At 41.2% G+C, this 17507-nt stretch overlaps 2 protein-coding genes and 2 non-coding genes across 5 annotated transcripts; 3 read left to right on the top strand and 1 right to left on the bottom strand.

Moving 5' to 3' along the window:
- Positions 1-179: 179 nt before the first annotated feature.
- Positions 180-10885, top strand: med17 (mediator complex subunit 17). Its single transcript, XM_089014090.1, has 13 exons — positions 180-313; positions 942-1186; positions 1263-1426; positions 2169-2388; positions 2471-2607; positions 3652-3733; positions 3816-3968; positions 4548-4678; positions 5606-5790; positions 7368-7505; positions 8266-8383; positions 8500-8659; positions 9428-10885. The coding sequence occupies exons 2-13, from the start codon at positions 952-954 to the stop codon at positions 9634-9636; spliced, it is 1932 nt and encodes a 643-aa protein (XP_088870216.1). The 5' UTR covers positions 180-313; positions 942-951; the 3' UTR covers positions 9637-10885.
- A 139-nt stretch (positions 10886-11024) lies between these two features.
- Positions 11025-15811, bottom strand: vstm5 (V-set and transmembrane domain containing 5). Of its 2 annotated transcripts, XM_089014092.1 has the most exons (5): positions 14831-15811; positions 14505-14758; positions 13519-13845; positions 12231-12374; positions 11025-11246 (listed from the first exon to the last, which is right to left on the bottom strand). In XM_089014092.1, exons 2-5 carry the CDS (start codon positions 14584-14586, stop codon positions 11215-11217), a joined length of 585 nt encoding a protein of 194 aa, XP_088870218.1. In that variant the 5' UTR covers positions 14587-14758; positions 14831-15811; the 3' UTR covers positions 11025-11214. The 2 variants fall into 2 exon arrangements, with proteins under 2 accessions (XP_088870218.1, XP_088870217.1); XM_089014091.1 differs by having other exon boundaries at positions 14505-15811.
- A 204-nt stretch (positions 15812-16015) lies between these two features.
- Positions 16016-16206, top strand: LOC148888732 (U2 spliceosomal RNA). Its single transcript, XR_016117265.1, has one exon. It is a non-coding gene; the product is annotated as a U2 spliceosomal RNA (small nuclear RNA).
- Positions 16207-17133: 927 nt separating this feature from the next.
- On the top strand, positions 17134-17297 carry LOC148888731 (U1 spliceosomal RNA). The gene has a single exon (XR_016117261.1). It is a non-coding gene; the product is annotated as a U1 spliceosomal RNA (small nuclear RNA).
- The last annotated feature ends 210 nt before the right edge of the window (positions 17298-17507 follow it).

The raw sequence follows: 17507 nt of genomic DNA, 5'->3' as shown, positions 1-17507 counted from the left end.
TCATTTTATTATTTCTAATATGTGTGGCCTTTACAAAGATTTAATGCAATTATTGTAGACGTCTCTCACGGTTATATGTATTCAAAAAACATAGACGTATCCAATATTTTAACGACTTTAATAGCTGAAGTTAGTAGCACTTATCGCCTCAAGAGGCGCTATTTTACCGAGGAACGTTGGTATCCGCCAAGTGGTGGACGAAGAAGAGTATCGAGACAAAATTTTCCGTAAAATGAATTTGTAACAACGGAAACAAAAAAGAACTACAGGGATTGTCTTTGTATTCTTAACACTTAAAAGCTGAAAAGCAGAAGTAAGTAAATAATACAATCAAATAAGTGTTTGACGGCAAGGTTCTCGTTTCGCTGTTTGGCACCCAGCTACATTCGTCGTGGTTAGCATAGCAAACGCTGCCCCCTTGGCAAAACCAGGCACATCGAAAAACTACACATATATATTTTCGCATCGGTTAAACCGCATCACATAGTACAAGTGCATTTCCTAACAACCGATAGGACATCCTTCGAAATGCAGTGTGAAGAAATATTGCTTATAAATTAAAGGAGTAACCACAATTCAAATGGAGCTGGCGTAGGAAAGTGTAAGGAGTTATCTCTGACAGACGAGCACCAAGTAAAATGAAGAGTGGTCTGTAATGTTTACGAATGGACATGTAAAGATGGTTTGGATATGTGCAAAAAAAACCGGAGGCAAAGAGAAGGGCCAAAAAGGAAATTTACAGATGTGAAGGATGTGAAAGAATGCCTTGCAGAGGATACAGAAAGATGGAAGAGGGTTTTTATTCCCTGCAGCAACCCATGAATCGGGTTCAGAAAGGACAGTAGAGGAAAAACGTAGACTATGCAAATACAGTGCTTAATATTTTCACATTGCAGAAGTCATCATACAATGCTGTCGTTCTCTCGCTGTCCGCATGTCAGCCCTGTCATCATGGCCAGTGGTCCGAGTGTGAGGGTCAGTATCGAGTCTTCCTGTGAGAAGCAGGTGCAGGAGGTGGCCCTAGATGGAACCGAGACGTATGTGCCACCCCTGTCCATGTCCCAGAATTTGGCTAAATTGGCACAACGGATCGACTTCAGCCAAGGATCCGACTCTGAGGAGGAGGGAGCTGATGGCGAATCCCGCGATCGCGAGTGGTGTAAACAAGATCCAGACGAAGAAGAAGGTATCACAAGGACAACTGTGTGTTTTGCGTATGCCCGGTGAAGGATTTTCTTTTATACCATTTCTTTTTCACACAGGAACAGTGAAATTCCAGCCGTCCCTATGGCCGTGGGACTCCGTGCGTAACAACTTGCGCAGTGCCCTGACCGAAATGTGTGTCCTTTATGATGTGCTTTGTGTGGTGAAGGAGAAGAAGTACATGGCGCTTGACCCAGTTTCTCAAGATCCATCCATGAGCAAGGTCAAGTTAAATTGCTGTGCAGATATACTGACTGACAATGCAGTACACATCTCAGGAGTACATGTCCATTGTTTTGATGAACTTTTTCGGAAATCGTCAGACTTGTGTTTTATTTTGCCTTGAAGAAAACAAAAAAAAACAACCACAGTTTTGTCTGAGTAAAAGGCTGTTTAACTTAATAATAATACATTTCATTTTTAGCACCTTTCAAAGCTCTCAAGGACACTTTACAGTCACAGACAAGCATAGGTAATATAATATACAATCAGAAATAGAATACAAGAAATAAAACACAGTTATAAATAAAAACAAGAGAAAGAGCTACACAGAAAATGTGATTTTAAATAGGTGGTTGTTGATGGGATTTGAAGGTGGGAAGAGAATCGATGTTACGAATTTTGAGAGGAAGTGAGTTCCAGAGTTTGAGGGCAGAGCAGCTGAAAGCTCTGTCCCCCATCGTGCTGAGACGGGCATGGGGGCATACAGAGGTGGAGGGAGGAAGAGCATCTTAGGGAACGAGAGGGAATAGAAATTTGAAGAAGGTCAGATAGGTAAGGAGGGGCAAGGTTATAGATAGCTTTAAATGTATAAAGAAGAATTTTAAAGTTGATTCTATATTTGACCGGGAGCCAGTGATAATGATATATAACTAACCATTAGACCATCTGGCTGCCCGTCTTAATTTTTTTTCTTTCAAAATATGTTTTTAGTTAAATTTCCTCATGTTCATTTTTTGGTTCAGACCCCTCAAGTGTTCCAGCTGATGAGCAAAAAGAAATCTCTGGCCACAGCTGCACAGCTTCTTCTGAAAGGTGCAGAAAAGCTCAATAAGTCGGTCGCCGAGAACCAAGAGAACCGGAGGCAGCGAGACTTCAACGCGGAACTGCTGCGGTTGCGCTCGCAGTGGAAGCTGCGCAAAGTCGGTGACAAGATCCTCGGAGATCTCAGCTACAGGAGTGCAGGTGATTGAAAGCTTTAGGAAACGGTTGCGTTGTCAACCGGCATGGGTCTGTGAAAACTAAGATGGTGTCAATCTCCATGCAGGCTCTCTGTTTCCTCATCACGGCTCATTCGAGGTGATCAAGAACACCGATATCGATCTGGACAAAAAAATCCCGGAGGATTACTGTCCTCTTGATGTACAGATCCCCAGTGATCTTGAGGGATCTGCCTATATAAAGGTAAAGGAGTGAGATTGCATGCTTTCTTCAGTAAAATTCGTCTATATTTTGCCCCTTTTCATCGAATCCCTCAAATCTCAATTGGCACCATTTTGCGACAAACGTTTCTCTGGATGTCATCTTCCAATTTTCTTGGTGTTTGGTCATTGATACCTCAGCTTACGAACATAATTGGTTCCCAGAAAGTGTGTGTAAGGCGAAAAGTGTGTATTCCAAACATTAATTTCCCATAGGAAACCATTAAAAATGATAATGATCTGTTTCCAGGTCCCCATAAAACATAATTTTCTACTAAATAAACTTTAAAACTACACAAAATATACCGTATTTAACGTATAATAAATGTGCTATGGTATTGTAATTAAAGAAATAAACTCTACTGGATCATCAAGTCTTTTTATTTGCCTTTGTGATGGTCGTTGATGTAGTTGCCTTTCGATGATATCCGAGTGAAGTTGCCGTGCTTTCTCGGCGATAATACCCTCACTCACAATGTCCCCTGCTAGCTGATTTTCATTAATCCAAATCAACAGAAGTTTTCAACCTCTTGTATTTCCTGAGACCGTTGCTTAGATAACAAAGAAACACCCTTAGTCACACGTAGCAATGGTTGACTTAGCATACTGGGACGCTAAGTCACACAAACGCACACCTCGTTCGTGTTTCTCAACGATCTCCTTCTTCTGCTCGACCGTAATTTTCTTTTGTGTCCTCTTCGGCTGAACTCTAGCATGTGGTGGGGTCTTTTTCAGTCCCAAAAGAGCAAAAGTATCCACTCCATAACAAGCCATGTCTGCACTGAGTGCACTCAAAGAAAGTGGGTGTGGAAAAGTCCGTTAGCTAAAGCGTTCGTAAACCGAGGTATCACTGTCGCTATTTTTGTCAACCCATAGGAATGTAGGTTAGATGTGCATATTTGAAGTGACTAACAATGTCTTAGAATTCAGTGTACTTTTCAAACAAGATTATGAAATGTTTGGTTGATTGTCAAATATTTCTGTTTCGTTTTCTTAAAATAGTAGCGGACATGATATTTTCATGCAGGTTTCCATCCAGAAACAAGCTCCAGACATTGGCGATCTCGGAACGCTCAACTTGTTCAGGAGACAACCAAAAACCAAAGGAGGTGGGTCATCAATCTCCAGAATATCTATCCTGTCTATGATGAAGCTATCCTCAATTTTTTTCATCATGTGTCATGTTACCAGGTTCTCAGCCGTGGCACGTGAAGCTGGAGGCAGCTCAAAATGTTCTGCTCTGCAAGGAGATCTTTGCGCAGCTGTCGAGGGAAGCGGTCCAAATCAAGTCCCAGATCCCTCACATTGTCGTCAAAAATCAGATCATCTCTCAGCCTTTTCCAGGTACTCGGAATGCCTCTGACTGTGGCTTGAATATTTACACATAATAAAGTCAGAATGATTCCCTTTTTTAAACTCTGCAAAAAAGAGCAGTTAAAAAAATACTTTCTGTTTTAGATTAGATTAGGTTTTATTAGTCTCGCAGTGGAGAAATGTACATTTCACAGCGGCAAAGTCATGAAAGTATGAGGAAAGGAAAGGAAGAAGTAGAAAAACAAAATGGAAGAGCTGCTGTAAAGGCAACCACTCTCGCGGCGCCATCTTGAAGTCAAAAAAAAAAAAAAATATTTGTTGTATGAAGCAGTTCTATATGAAACAGGAGAGAATCAAAGCGTCCTTTTCACCAGTGGACCAGGGACGTCATGGTCACAAGCTCACGTCGTCAAGCTAAATGTTGAACACAAACACAAAACTGTGGCATCCACTGACAAAAAGAGATGACTCGCATCTCGTGTCCCACGTAAATCCACTTCAATTCCATGCCGCGACAGTTCCACATCCCACCTAAATCCGCTTCAATTCCAAGCCGCGACAGTTCCACATACGCCTCGGCGCTCATCAATCCCCATTGTGCCTCGGCAGGTTTGCAACTGTCCATCTCATTGTGCTACTCGACAACAGAGAAACGAAACCACCGTGCGTCTCCGGAGAAACCTAAACCTGATGACCATCTCTACGTTCTGGAACATAACCTCCATCAGATGATGCGAGAAGTAAGACTTTTTAAAGCTGTGATGATAATTGCTCATTTATTTTCTTTTGTGTTCCATTAAGTTGTGTTTCAAGATGAATTTTCATTGTTGACATGAGTTATGAAATCCATGACAAATGAATAGAAAATGGATGGATGAATGGATTTCTTAATCGTGATTCAATACATTGGTATTATTAATAATAGTAGTAGTAGTAATAATAATAATAATAATAATACATTGTATTTATTAGCGCCTTTCAAACCATCAAGGTCACTTTACAATCACATGACAAGTTTTTCTGTGGGTGAGCAGGGACAGCCACACGCACCAACGTTCACTCAACCCGGAAGTAACTCAAATAGATAGAAAGCTAGCTAGGTAGCTAATGGAGGGCTAATAGATAGCCATATAGCAGAGTAGAAAGCTAACAGCCAGATAGCCAAAACTATATTTTTAGCACATCCTCATAAGTCCTATTTGTACTTTCTGAATAGTTTAAGTATCTTTGAACCCAGAAGTAACTCAAATCGATAGAGGGCTAGCTAGCTAATGGATAACTAATATATAGCCAATTAGACAGCTAACAGCCAGCCAGCTAGACATCTAATAGCTAGCCAGCTACATATTTAGCCAGCCAGATAGCTGAAAGTATATATATTTTTAGCACCATCTCATAAGTCCTGTTTGTACTTTCTGAATAGTTTAATATCTTTGAACCCGGAAGTAACTCAAATTGATAGAGAGCTAGCTAGCTAGCTAATATATAGCCAACTAGACAGCTAATAGCTAGCAAGCTATATAGCTAATAGCTAGCCAGCCAGATAGCCAAAACGATATTTTTTAGCACATCCTCATAAGTCCTATTTGTACTTTCTGAATAGTTTCGTATTTTTGTGCCCGCCTGCTTTAGATAACCTTTTCTGCTTTCCTTTGTCAACGTTGCAGTTCCACAAGCAGCATCTGAGTTCCATCGTCATGCCACATCCTGCCACCGCCCCGTTTGCCCACAAGCGCCTACGTCTGGCCGGACCGATGGCCTACGATAAGACCGAGATCAGCAGCTTGCAGCAGAGAGAGGGTCTCCTGGAGAAGATTATCAAACAGGCCAAGCACATCTTCCTACGGAGCCGGTAAAACGGCTTCTGTTGCATCACTGATTTTTAACCGCTGTCTAAGTGGCACATTAGTGGGCCAGAAATTATAACATTTTTCCATCATACCCTCCAAACATAGCGACTTCCCCTGTCTTAGCTAATCACATCATTGATCTTGAGTGTTGGTGTGATTATCATGTTAATTATCGGTATTGTGATGTCGCATCAGGACAGAGTGCTGACATACACAAAAAAAGGCATATAAACAAACAACAAACAGTTATTTGGTGGAAAGGTATTAACTCATTCACAAATTTATTCGCGAGTTGAAAATATGACGTAGAGCGCCATTCCCGAATTTGTTTGGGTTTTGTTTTTTCATGCTTGGTTGTCGATAAAGCGCCGGCCAGACCTCTGGCAGTGTTTTTCCCTTCCGCAAGGGGATAGCATTTCCCTTTTTTTTCCATGTTAGCGCTTTGTTCCAGCTTCAGCTGTTGTTAAAGCGCTATATAAACCGACATGTATGTATTGCATTGTATTTTGAACAGACGCCCTCATTTCAAGCTCATCCAAGTCAAGTCAGCTTTATTGTGAAATACGCTAATATGCATGACATACAGCACAGATGAAATTAATGTCCTCTCGGACCCAGCGTGCAAAGCTAAAAAAAGACAGACAATTGACAACAGACAATACATGTAATTTCTGAATGTAAAGTGGGCTAGTGTCGTATGCAAAGTGACGTAGTGTAGTAATGCAAAAACAAAACAAAAAAAAGGTTGAAGTGGTGTCTTGCAGAAAAAAAAATAGAGTTCAGGATGATAGTACAGCATGTAGCATATACTCAGGGTTTGGTGAGTGTGGCAGTGGGAAGAGGCAGGGGGGGCAGGGCTGGGAGGGAGTTGAGTCTCCTGACTGCCTGGTGGCAGAAACTCTTTTTTTTGATGATGTTGAAAGAAGAGTCTAATTTTTCTTACGCTGCATTGAATGTTTGAGTCGTCCTAAAACGTAATATATTGTGGTTCCTGGAATTCAAAGTGACAATGACAAAAACCCTGGCACTGGAGTCGACACATTTTTGCATATGTCTGGCAGTGACGCGCATTTTCCATAATATGGTTCGATATAATGACACTTCCTGAGTTGTCATCTGCATTGAATGAAAGTTTTTTTATAAATTTGCTGTCTGGCAAGTCAGTTATGAAGCGTGAATGCGGCATTGCAACACAGTATGAAACTATGTGAAATACAGACATTATCTGTAGCAGCTTGCAGATATACAATAAAGGTCCTCTGCGATATTTACTCAGTACATATTTACGTTCCTTTAACCATAGTGACTGGAGCAGCTGCACTGATATATTATTACAATAAATATTTTCAAAAACCTTTTGGGTCCAAAGGACTACTTTTAGAATATTTCCAAGGACCCTTACACCAATTCAACATAACTACAACATGGAGCCCGAAATGTTATATAAATAAAAAAAGGGTGTCTATTTCCAACATGAAAAGTCACAATGTTCTGTCTGGTCTCAAATTCCTCCAGTTTGAAATGTTCGATCTTATTGCAATTTTATTACCGAGTACACAACTTTGGTGCATTTTCTCAGGACCGCACGCACTATTGACAGCCTGGCCAGCCGCATCGAAGACCCTCAAATTCAAGCCCACTGGTCCAACATTAACGACGTGTACGAGTCCAGCGTCAAAGTGCTGATCACCTCTCAGAGCTACGAGCAAATCTGCAAGTAAGTGGCGGAAGCAGTTTTCATCAACCCTTTACTTGAATGCAGACGTGGTTTGTTATCAAGGATACTTTTGCTATTATGGCACTGAAAAACACCCCTCCGCAGGCTAGTGTTCAGCCGAAGAGGTCACAAAACTAAATTACGGTCGAGCAGAAGAAGGACATCATCGAATAATACGAACGAGGTGTGCGTTTGTGTGACTTAGCGTCCCACTACCAGTATGCAAAGTCGACCATTGCTACATGTGGCTAAGGATGTTTCAGTGTTGTCTAAGCAACGGTCTCAGGCATTAGAAGAAGTTGAAAAACTTCTGTTGATTTGGATGAACGAAAAGCAGCTGTCAGGGCACGGTGTGAGTGAGGGTATTATTGCCGAGAGAGCACGGCATCTTCACTCGGATATCATCAAGAGGCAACCTGGACGTTTGTCATCCATTGACAACTACCATCACATAGGTAAATAAAACTATTTTATTATACAATACAGTTTATTTCTTTAAATACAATACAACAGCACATTTATTATACGTTAAATAAAGTATATTTTGTGTAGTTTTAAGGCTTATTTCATAGAAAATTACATTTTATGGGGTCTTGGGAACGGATTATTCTCATTTTAATGGTTTCTTATGGGAACTAAATGTTTGGCAGATGAAATTTTCACCTTACACACAGTTTCCGGGAACCAATGAAGTTCTTAAGCTGCGGTATCACTATATATGGGCTATGGTTCTACTGGACTCTGTGTATTTATCGTTTAGGTCCATCCAGTTGCAGCTCAACATTGGCGTGGAGCAGATCCGAGTGGTGCACCGAGACGGACGCGTGGTCACTCTGTCACATCAGGAGCAGGAATTGCAGGACTTCCTCCTCTCACAGGTACAGGGATGCATCCTTTGCACCATGCAGGATTTTCGCCTTCTTTTTTTTTACCGACACGTCTGAAATGTGTTGAAGCGTTAGTCTCAAAGATGATGTTTTGATCCTTGTTGCAGATGTCCCAGCACCAGGTGCATGCGGTGCAACAACTGGCCAAAGTGATGGGCTGGCACGTGCTGAGTTTTAGCAACCACGTCGGCCTCGGGCCGGTGGAGAGCATCGGGAACGCCTCGGCCGTCACCGTGGCTTCCCCTAACGGAGAGTACGCCATCTCGGGTAAGACGCTTCCTCACAGGTGGGGCATTGTCAAGATTATTTGCGATATTGATGGGTTGAATAATAGGATTACAGTAATCCCCCGCTACTTCGCGGTTTCAGTGTATCGTTGATTTTTTTTCTGCAGATTTTTTTTTGTAGCTTGATTGGTTCCCGGCGCTGACGTTTGATCAGTCTCATCAAGTGGTTCCCTTGATTAGTGATTACAATTTAATGTGTGTGTATGTTTGTATGACTAGTCTTGTGAGGACCACTCACATTTTATACCATACATACACAAGACATTTTTTACCGGTCCTCACAAGTTTTTCATTCTAAAGGCTTCTAGAGGGTCTAATAGGCATCTATTATTTATTATAGTACCTATGCTTGTCTGTGACTGTAAAGTGTCCTTGAGAGCTTTGAAGGCGCTTAAAATGTATTATTATTATTATTATTATTATTATTATTATTATTATTGTTATTATTATTCAGAGAGATCCTCACAAATTCACCCAAAATGATTTTTTGGTGTGTATTTTCATTTCACTTGGATACACACACTTTTTGCTCACTGTGTGTGTTTATGTGTGTGTGTGTGCGTGGTTAATACGTAAATCATGAATACCGTTTACATATTTTAATCAAACTGGTACTCACAAAAGAATTTCCCTGAAAATTTTCCAAATTGATCCCGAATTTAACTTCCCACGGAATTGCATGGCACCTGTTAACATACATGATCAATAAAGTTGAAGTTCCGGTATTCTCCACCCCCTCCCCCCACAGTGCGTAATGGTCCAGAGAGCGGGTGCAGGGTTTTGGTCCAGTTCCCGCGTAACCAGACCAAGGAGCTCCCCAAGAGTGAGGTCATCCAGGACGGTAAGTGGAGCCAACTCAGGGGTCCGTATAAGGAGGTCCACTGGAATAAAATGGAGGGACGTAACTTTGTCTACAAGATGGAGCTCCTCATGGCCGCCCTGACCCATTGCCCTTAAACGTAAGCCTCTTCAAATCGACCGGCATTTTCGCTGTATATGTCATGTGACCGGAAATCCACAAATAATCCAGGCCCCTTACCGTTCTTCCAAGGAGGGTATTTACAAGACTTGTGTTGACTGCCTGCTCACATCCGTCCACTGTTGACTTTCCGAGAGAATAAAGAGCCAAATGTCTGCTCTGCTCGTGTTCCTCTTTGCCCTTCAAATGCAGTGCTTCTCAAACTTGGGATCTGTGAGCCAGGAAGTGGTTTTATGTAAATCATTTAGACATTAAAAATGTCATACCTAAACCTACTTTTACATTTGTTGTCTTTCTAGAGAAAATGGGTATTTTTCAAGTACAGTATAATAAGATTTGTTATTTAACAAAAAGGTGAATAAAAAAAAATCAATTTTCTCCAAAATAAATGTACTTCTAAATGAAATGTATTATTATTATTACTGTATCTATTAGCTAGCTAGCTTTCTATCTATTTGAGTTACTTCTGGGTTGAGTGAACGCTGGAGCGTCTATCTAGCTAGCTAGATCTCTATTTGCTATCTTGCTGCTAGCTAGCTCTATTTGCTATCTAGCTAGCTGGCTAGCTATCTATTAGCTAGCTTTCTATCTATTTGAGTTACTTTCGGTTTGAGTGAACGCTGGCGCGTGTGGTTGCTGCTGCTCGCCCACAAAAAATCTTATCCTGTGACTGTAAAGTGACCTTGAGAGTTTTGAAAGGTGCTTAGAAATGAAATGTATTATTATTGTTCACAATATTATTAACTTTTCAAAATAAAGTTGCCTTTTGAACATGCATTCTTACTTTTGCCGAAAATTAAAGTATCATGTTTTGATTTAGATACGGTCGCAGCTTGGAATTGAGGCGGATTCACATGGTACAGGAGATGTGAGACAGTCTTTTTTCGTCAATGGATGCTACAGCTTCGGGTTTGCTTTTAACATTTAGCTTGTAGCAGACGTGCACATTTCACCATGATGGCCCTGATCCACCGGTGAAAACAACACTTTGATCCTCTCCTGTTTCATCCAGAAGTGCTTCATGCAAAAAAGAGGGTGCAGAAAGTGCTGAGGATTGAATGATTGTGTTTTCTTTGTGCTGTCATATCTTGTTTTTGTGTAGTTTTTTTTTTATTCTTTTGACTTCAAGATATTGCCGCGAGAGTGGCTGCCTTTACAGCAGCTACTTTATTTTGTTTTACTACTTCTTCCTCCCATAACTTTGCTGCTGTAAAATCCCCTCCTTCCACATCCCTTGACCAAATTTCATCATTACTTACTTATACGGGGTCCCCAAAAAGTTTGAGAGCCTCTTTTGTTTCTTCTCTGTTGATGTTAGTGAAGATACCAGTGACCTAGTGAGCAGGCAGTTACACCAAACAATCACTTATGCTCTGGCAATAAATACACTTTATATTTACAGTGTTGAACACGTATAAAATAATAACCAAAAAAAAAAAAAATAATCAAGCGTCTCAGTCTCAGTTTTCATCCACCAAAGCCATTGCGTTGAAGAAACAAAAAAAAAGATGGTCCTTCCTGTTCCATGAGGAAAAAGTAACGTGGGCAAAACGTTTTCAAAGAGGTTGAAGCTCCGTTGCGTCATTTGCTGCAACAAGAAAAAAAAGGGTAGAGTCATTGGTCAAGTCACAAAGTTACTTGAGACTCTCAACAACCTTTGTACTGAAAAACACGCCTGAAGTGTCGCGCAATAGATAACGCAAACTTACTGTAGCGAATCAAATGCGGCGCAAGTACTGTGTTCGTGTACTAATACAACAGTGACTTCAAGTAGAAGGACCTACAAAATAATGGAATTTTAGGACAACATAAACATTCAATGCAGCATAAGAAACCTTAGACCAGAGGTCTCCAACCCCCGGGCCGGGGACCGGTACCGGTCCAAGTGTCATTTGGTATCGGGCCGCGCAGAAAGAATACATAATTTACATCATTTCCGTTTTATTTATTATAGTCAAAACTTATTTTGAAAAATGAAAAATTACCAGATTACATCCATCAATGACTTACTCTTGACACATGTCAAAACGCTTGTCTAGGTCACGTGATACATACCGCTAAAATTAGCCCACTGTAAGCTAGCAAAATGAGTTGTTGTATTTATCCGCCGGTCCGTGAAAATATTGTCTGACATTAAACCGGTCCATGGCGCAAAAAAAAGGTTGGGGACCACTGCTGCATCAGGAAAAAAAGAGTGAATTCCTAAATGACATGGGTCTGGAGTTATACGAACTTGAAATGGGGACTGCTTTACAAAATACAGTGCGATTGGTTTATGTAGCGCTTTAACAACACCTGAAGCTCCTGGAACAAAGCGCTAACATGGATAAAAGGGAAATGCTGCCCCTTGTGGAAAATTAAAAAAAACATTGCCAGAGGCTACGGCCAGCGCTTTATCGGCACCCAAGCATGAAAAAACAAAACCCGAACAAATTCAGGAACGACGCTCTACGTCATATTTTCAATTCCTGAATGGCAGTGAATGAGTTAAAATACTTATTTTCGGCGCATTTTAGTTCAAACTAAAACCAAAAACTTTTTGGGGGGAGTTCGCCGCAAAATAGGCTCCAACCTGGCATCTCCTTCCTGCGTCGCCACGCTACAATCTTGGTGTAGGCTTTGTCCAAGAGCCACACGGCCAGCATGAGGATGGCTGCCAAGCACGCCAGCGCTAAGGCCGACACTGACAGGTACTGCAGGTCCTCATAAAGAACCTCTGGAGAGAGAAACAAAGAAAGCTAGTTGTTGAGTCAGGAAACAGATATCTAGCTAGCAAGCTATCTATTAGCAATATAGCTAACTAGCTAGCCATTTGAGTCAGGAAACATTAGCTATCTAGTTACCAAGCTATCTAGAGAGCTAGCTATTAGTAAGATAGCTAGCTAGTGGGTTAGCTATTTGGGTCAGCAAACATATTAGCTATGTAGTTAGCTATCTAGCATTCTATTAGCTAACTAGCAAGCTTTCTATTTGAATTACTCCGGGTTGAGTTGAACGCGGGCGCGTGTGGCTGCCGCCGCTCACCCGCAGAAAAACTGATCCAGCGACTGTCAAGTGACCTTGAGAGTTTTGAAAGGCGCTTAGAAATGAAATGTATTATTATTTGTTTGTTTGTGTTTTTGTACATGCTGCATACCTGAAGTAGATAAATAAACAGTCCAGATTATTAACAATTCAGCCAATCACATTTCTGCCGTCATTTGTTACCAGGGTCAGAAACCGACCTTGACGCCTTCACAATCAGTTCTGCAGGCCAATCAGAGTTGAAGTTGGCAACCTGAGGCCTGCTGGAAGGCGTTGGAAACGTCAGTTTTCGCAAACTATGATTGGCTAGTCACATGATTGTACACAATCATAGTATCACTAGCCGCTAGGTGATAAATGCATACTGGCCAGAGCTAGTACGGTTGTATCTATAGCGAGCTGCATAAGCAAATATATTTTTATGTTCATTTAATAGCGGTTTTGGCAACCCACAACGGCCCAATGGCGGAAGGAGGAGAAGAAATTGATTTGTTTCCAGATATACTGTTAAAGACGGACTTTTCAAGAATTGATGGACATCATTAAGAAAGGTTGGACAGCTCCCAAGCTAGTAAAAATAGCACATAATATTGCAATTATCAGGTCGCCGCTTCATTTTAACAATTTAAAAAGTTTAATAACAGTATTTCGTAAGTTTCTTCAAGTCACAAGTTACTTCCTGTACAACGGCACCCTCTAATGGACGTGGAGTAATATCACACCACACTTAAAGCCAATTGATTCGGACATAGCACTACTGAAGGCCTCGGAGTGACACGCATGGCGGGCCGGCCGCTGGCTTTAAATATACACTTAACAGGTCTCCTTTCGCTCACCGTTAACTTTCAGGACAAATCCGGCATCCTTGCTTCCTCCTGTCTTGTCGCTGACGGTCACCGTGTAGTAGCCGCTGTCCTGCAAGCGCAGATCCGACAGGACCATGGAGCCGTTGTCGTGCGCCTCCACGCGGCTGCTATAGTCGGCGGTGATGTTGATGAAAGCGCCTGGTTGCCAGATCCCGATGGCACGGCTCACTGAGCTGGACATGAAGTTCCATTGAATGGTGGGGGTTCCATTGCAGGTCACGTTCATGGAGAAGAACACGTCTTCCTGCACGGACTGGGTTAGGCTCTTCTGGGGGGACTGGATGGAGATGGCCCCGGCTTGGAAGGAGACAATAATAATACATTTCATTTCAAGCGCCTTTCAAAGCTCTCAAGGACACTTTACAGTCACAGATAAGCACAGGTACTATAATCAATAAAATACAATCACAAATAGAATACAATAAATAAAATACAAATATAAATAGAAGCAAGACAAAGAGCTACAAGTTGAGAGGAAGTGAGTTCCAGAGTTCGAGTACATTAGCTATCTATATATTAGCTAGCTTTCTATCTATTTGAGTTACTTCCGGGTTGAGTGAACACTGGTGCATGTGGCTGCCGCTGCTCACCCATAGAAAAACTTATCCTGTGCCTGGAAAGTGACCTTGACAATTTTGAAAGGCACTTAGAAATGAAATGTATTATTATTATTAACAATATTATTAACTTTTCAAAATAAAGTTGCCTTTTGAACACACATTCTTTCGTGAGTTTACTGAGAGTTTTCAATGGCGCTTATAAATGAAATCTATTATTATAGTGAAAAGGTAAAAAGCAATGGAAGGACATTGTTTCCCATTTTTAAATGTATTTAGAATTGTAAATACATGTGATCGTTACAAGAGCCTTTATCGACCTTTTCATTCCTTTCTTTTCTTCTTCTGTAGACCTCAGCAGAAAAGACTTCAGATCTTGAAAAGACGTGAAGTTCTTACCTCGATGACACATGTACAACATGAAGCAAAAGAGCACGGCAACGTCGTGGATATCCCAGAGCCTGTAGTATAACATTAGCATCTCAGAGCCATCGGTTGGTTGAAGAGCACCAAGAAGAATCTCCTTTAAACCAGCCACCTGATCTTTTCGTAAGGTTTTTCAGTCGTTGCCAAGTGATGATTCCGACATTTTTTTCCTCAGAGTCTTCCTGGTGCCTCCTGTTCAGGCACTTGTTGAGTGTGTGTGTTCATACCTGCACGGCCAGCATGCACCGATCAGACAGGTTGAGCAGGAGATTACTGAGTAAACACGTACCCACACTCACACATAACTCAAGGAAGAAGAAGACCAAACAGCATCGGGCCTTCCTTGCTTTGCCGAGTTGAGAAAGGAAATAAAACGAGCACTTTGGTTCACCGGCGTAAGTTGAAAGCCCCTCGTTCCATCTCATTGTGCGACACACCTGAAAGAACGTGACAAACAGGAAGTAGGCATGTTTATACGCTCACGTGCTACTTTTGTCGTTTTCAATTGAAAGGGAAGAAAGACAGAGAGACACATGAGCAACTAGCCTCATTTTTTGGAAGTTTGCTTGACGGGAACAAGCCGTTTGTGCATATACTGTATTCGATGTCGTTGCCATCCATTAGAACTCTTTTACTGGTAGCTATTTAAAAATGACGTTTCTCGTAGGTACTCGCAGGTGTTTGACTTTCAAGTTCCACTGAATGATTTATAATAATAATAATAATAATAATAATAAATTCAATTTACAAGCGCAGCATTAACATATTCGGAATTATCTTGCTGACACACCACAAAACAATTGAAAGTTAAATATTTATCTGACATAAAAAAATCGAAAAAACTCGTTGGTTTGTCGTCTTTTTGGGGGGGTCTTTAACGCGATTCGCTTCCGGGTTGAGTGGGCAGATTTTTTTTTTCTTATCATGTGGCTGTAAAGTGTCTTTGAGAGTTTTGAAAGGTGCCTATAAATGAAATGTAATATTATTTTTATTAAATGAAATAAGTGTCATTTCTTTTGGTCCAACGTGCATCACGTGACTGACTGACGGTTCCCCCATTCGTTGAATGGTCGGAAATACACATTGTCTTATTCTGTATTTTTAAATTGATTTTCGGTCAAGTGTTAATCAAATAACGTTTCAGCACAAAAAATAAAACATCCATGTTTGTGTATTATTATTATTATTATTGTAAATCCATGAATCGGTTTTTATCAAAGAACATTGTGATACCAGAAAATGCATTCATTGCTGGCTTCCCATTGGACCACCTTGGATCACATGACCCGCAGAATCCAAAAGCTGTTTAGCTTTTGTTGCATTTTAAGTCTTATAAATCGCAAAATTGTCCGTATCATCGCCTAACTATGATTAGTTGTTGTTTGGCATGTAAATACGTTCTTTTTGGGTGATTTGACTTTTGGCACCGTGACTGAAGCTTTTACTGTCAAGAGTCAAACAGTCCCCTGTTTCTGTTCTAGGTTATCGCTTCTCGGCCTTTTGGCTAAGATCAAGTGTAGTATCTGTTCTTATCAGTTTAATATCTGATACGTCCCCTATCCGGGGACCATATATTAAATTGATTTTTGGAACAGGGAGATGGAATAGGGGCTTGCTCCGTCCACTCCACGCATCGACCTGGTATTGCAGTACCTCCAGGAACGGTGCACCCCCTCTACCGGTGAAAATCAAATACTACATTTATATAACTTTACTTATATCAGTAATAATTACCCGTCAACGTATATGTGTGTCATGAGCTCAGCGTAAAAGTGTATTATTAGTATATAGTGATGGGAATTCCAGCTCTTTTTAAAGAGCCGTTTCTTTTGGCCAAGATCACCAAAAAGAACCGGCTCTTTCAGCTCCCAAGTTGCTCCTGAGGTTGTTCGTTGCTAACATAATTTTCGACCAAAAATAAGGTAAAATGAATTCCTAATGTCAAAAACATACAACGTCCTCAGTTGTATGTTTTTGACACCACGGATTTGACCCATCACGGGCGACTTTAACCGAAGGGGTTGCGGAATCGGCTCCTATAAGCGGCTCCATATTAAGAGCCGACTCTAGTTGTTCACTTCAAAGAGACATATCTAAGAACCGGTTCGTTCGCGAACGACATTTCACTATTCGTAACATCGGTGGTCATACAAACAATAGTTTCAAACGTATATTTCCAAATGTAGATTTTTTTTTTTAATCAGACTGTGCTAATACATATAAATGGATGACTCATTCAAAATAAATTTAAGCGAAGTGTTGCAAAATAACGGCGATACATACATCGGGGGGAAGACATGAGCATCTGTTTGACTACACAGACAAAAACTGGGTGACGTCCAGGCGTGTAGGCGGGGCGACTCCTGTTTTGCATATTTGGTAGAAACGAAGCGGTGCATGATGGGATTTTACAAAATCCTTTCACCTATTTCATAGTGGTTTGTTTAATTAAACTACCAAAAAGCAATACTTAGCCTGATATATACATTTTTACTCGTCTAGTGAGTGTGAGTGAGTTAATGTGCGCGAACGTAGTAGAAGATCCCGTGACTGAAGATGGCATCTGTGCAAATGACTTGTGACCGTGTTTCTTGTACAACTCATACTTACCTGGCAGGGGAGATACCATGATCAAGAAGGTGGTTCACCCAGGGCGAGGCTCAGCCATTGCACTCCGGCTGTGCTGACCCTTGCGAATTCCCCAAATGTGGGAATCTCGACTGCATAATTTCTGGTAGTGGGGGACTGCGTTCGCGCTCTCCCCTGATTTCGATGGTTAAGGAAAAAACTGAGACTGAAAACCTTGCATGGTTTAATTCAGAAATCTAAGTCTCACTTATGTAGACGTGACTTACCCTTAACACGAGCACCAGTTGACATTTATACGGACACTTGTCAACCGGAACTACTTGCAAGCCGGACTATTTTGATATGCAGTCCTTCCGGTGTCATGTAGGTTGTGCGGAAGAGTGTCAG

This window comes from Hippocampus bargibanti, linkage group LG14 (assembly GCF_051943395.1).
Source record: "Hippocampus bargibanti isolate YZ-2025 linkage group LG14, ASM5194339v1, whole genome shotgun sequence".
NCBI lineage: Eukaryota > Metazoa > Chordata > Actinopteri > Syngnathiformes > Syngnathidae > Hippocampus > Hippocampus bargibanti.
Note: the sequence above shows the minus strand (reverse complement) of the source record. Positions and strands in the feature narration are given on the sequence as shown.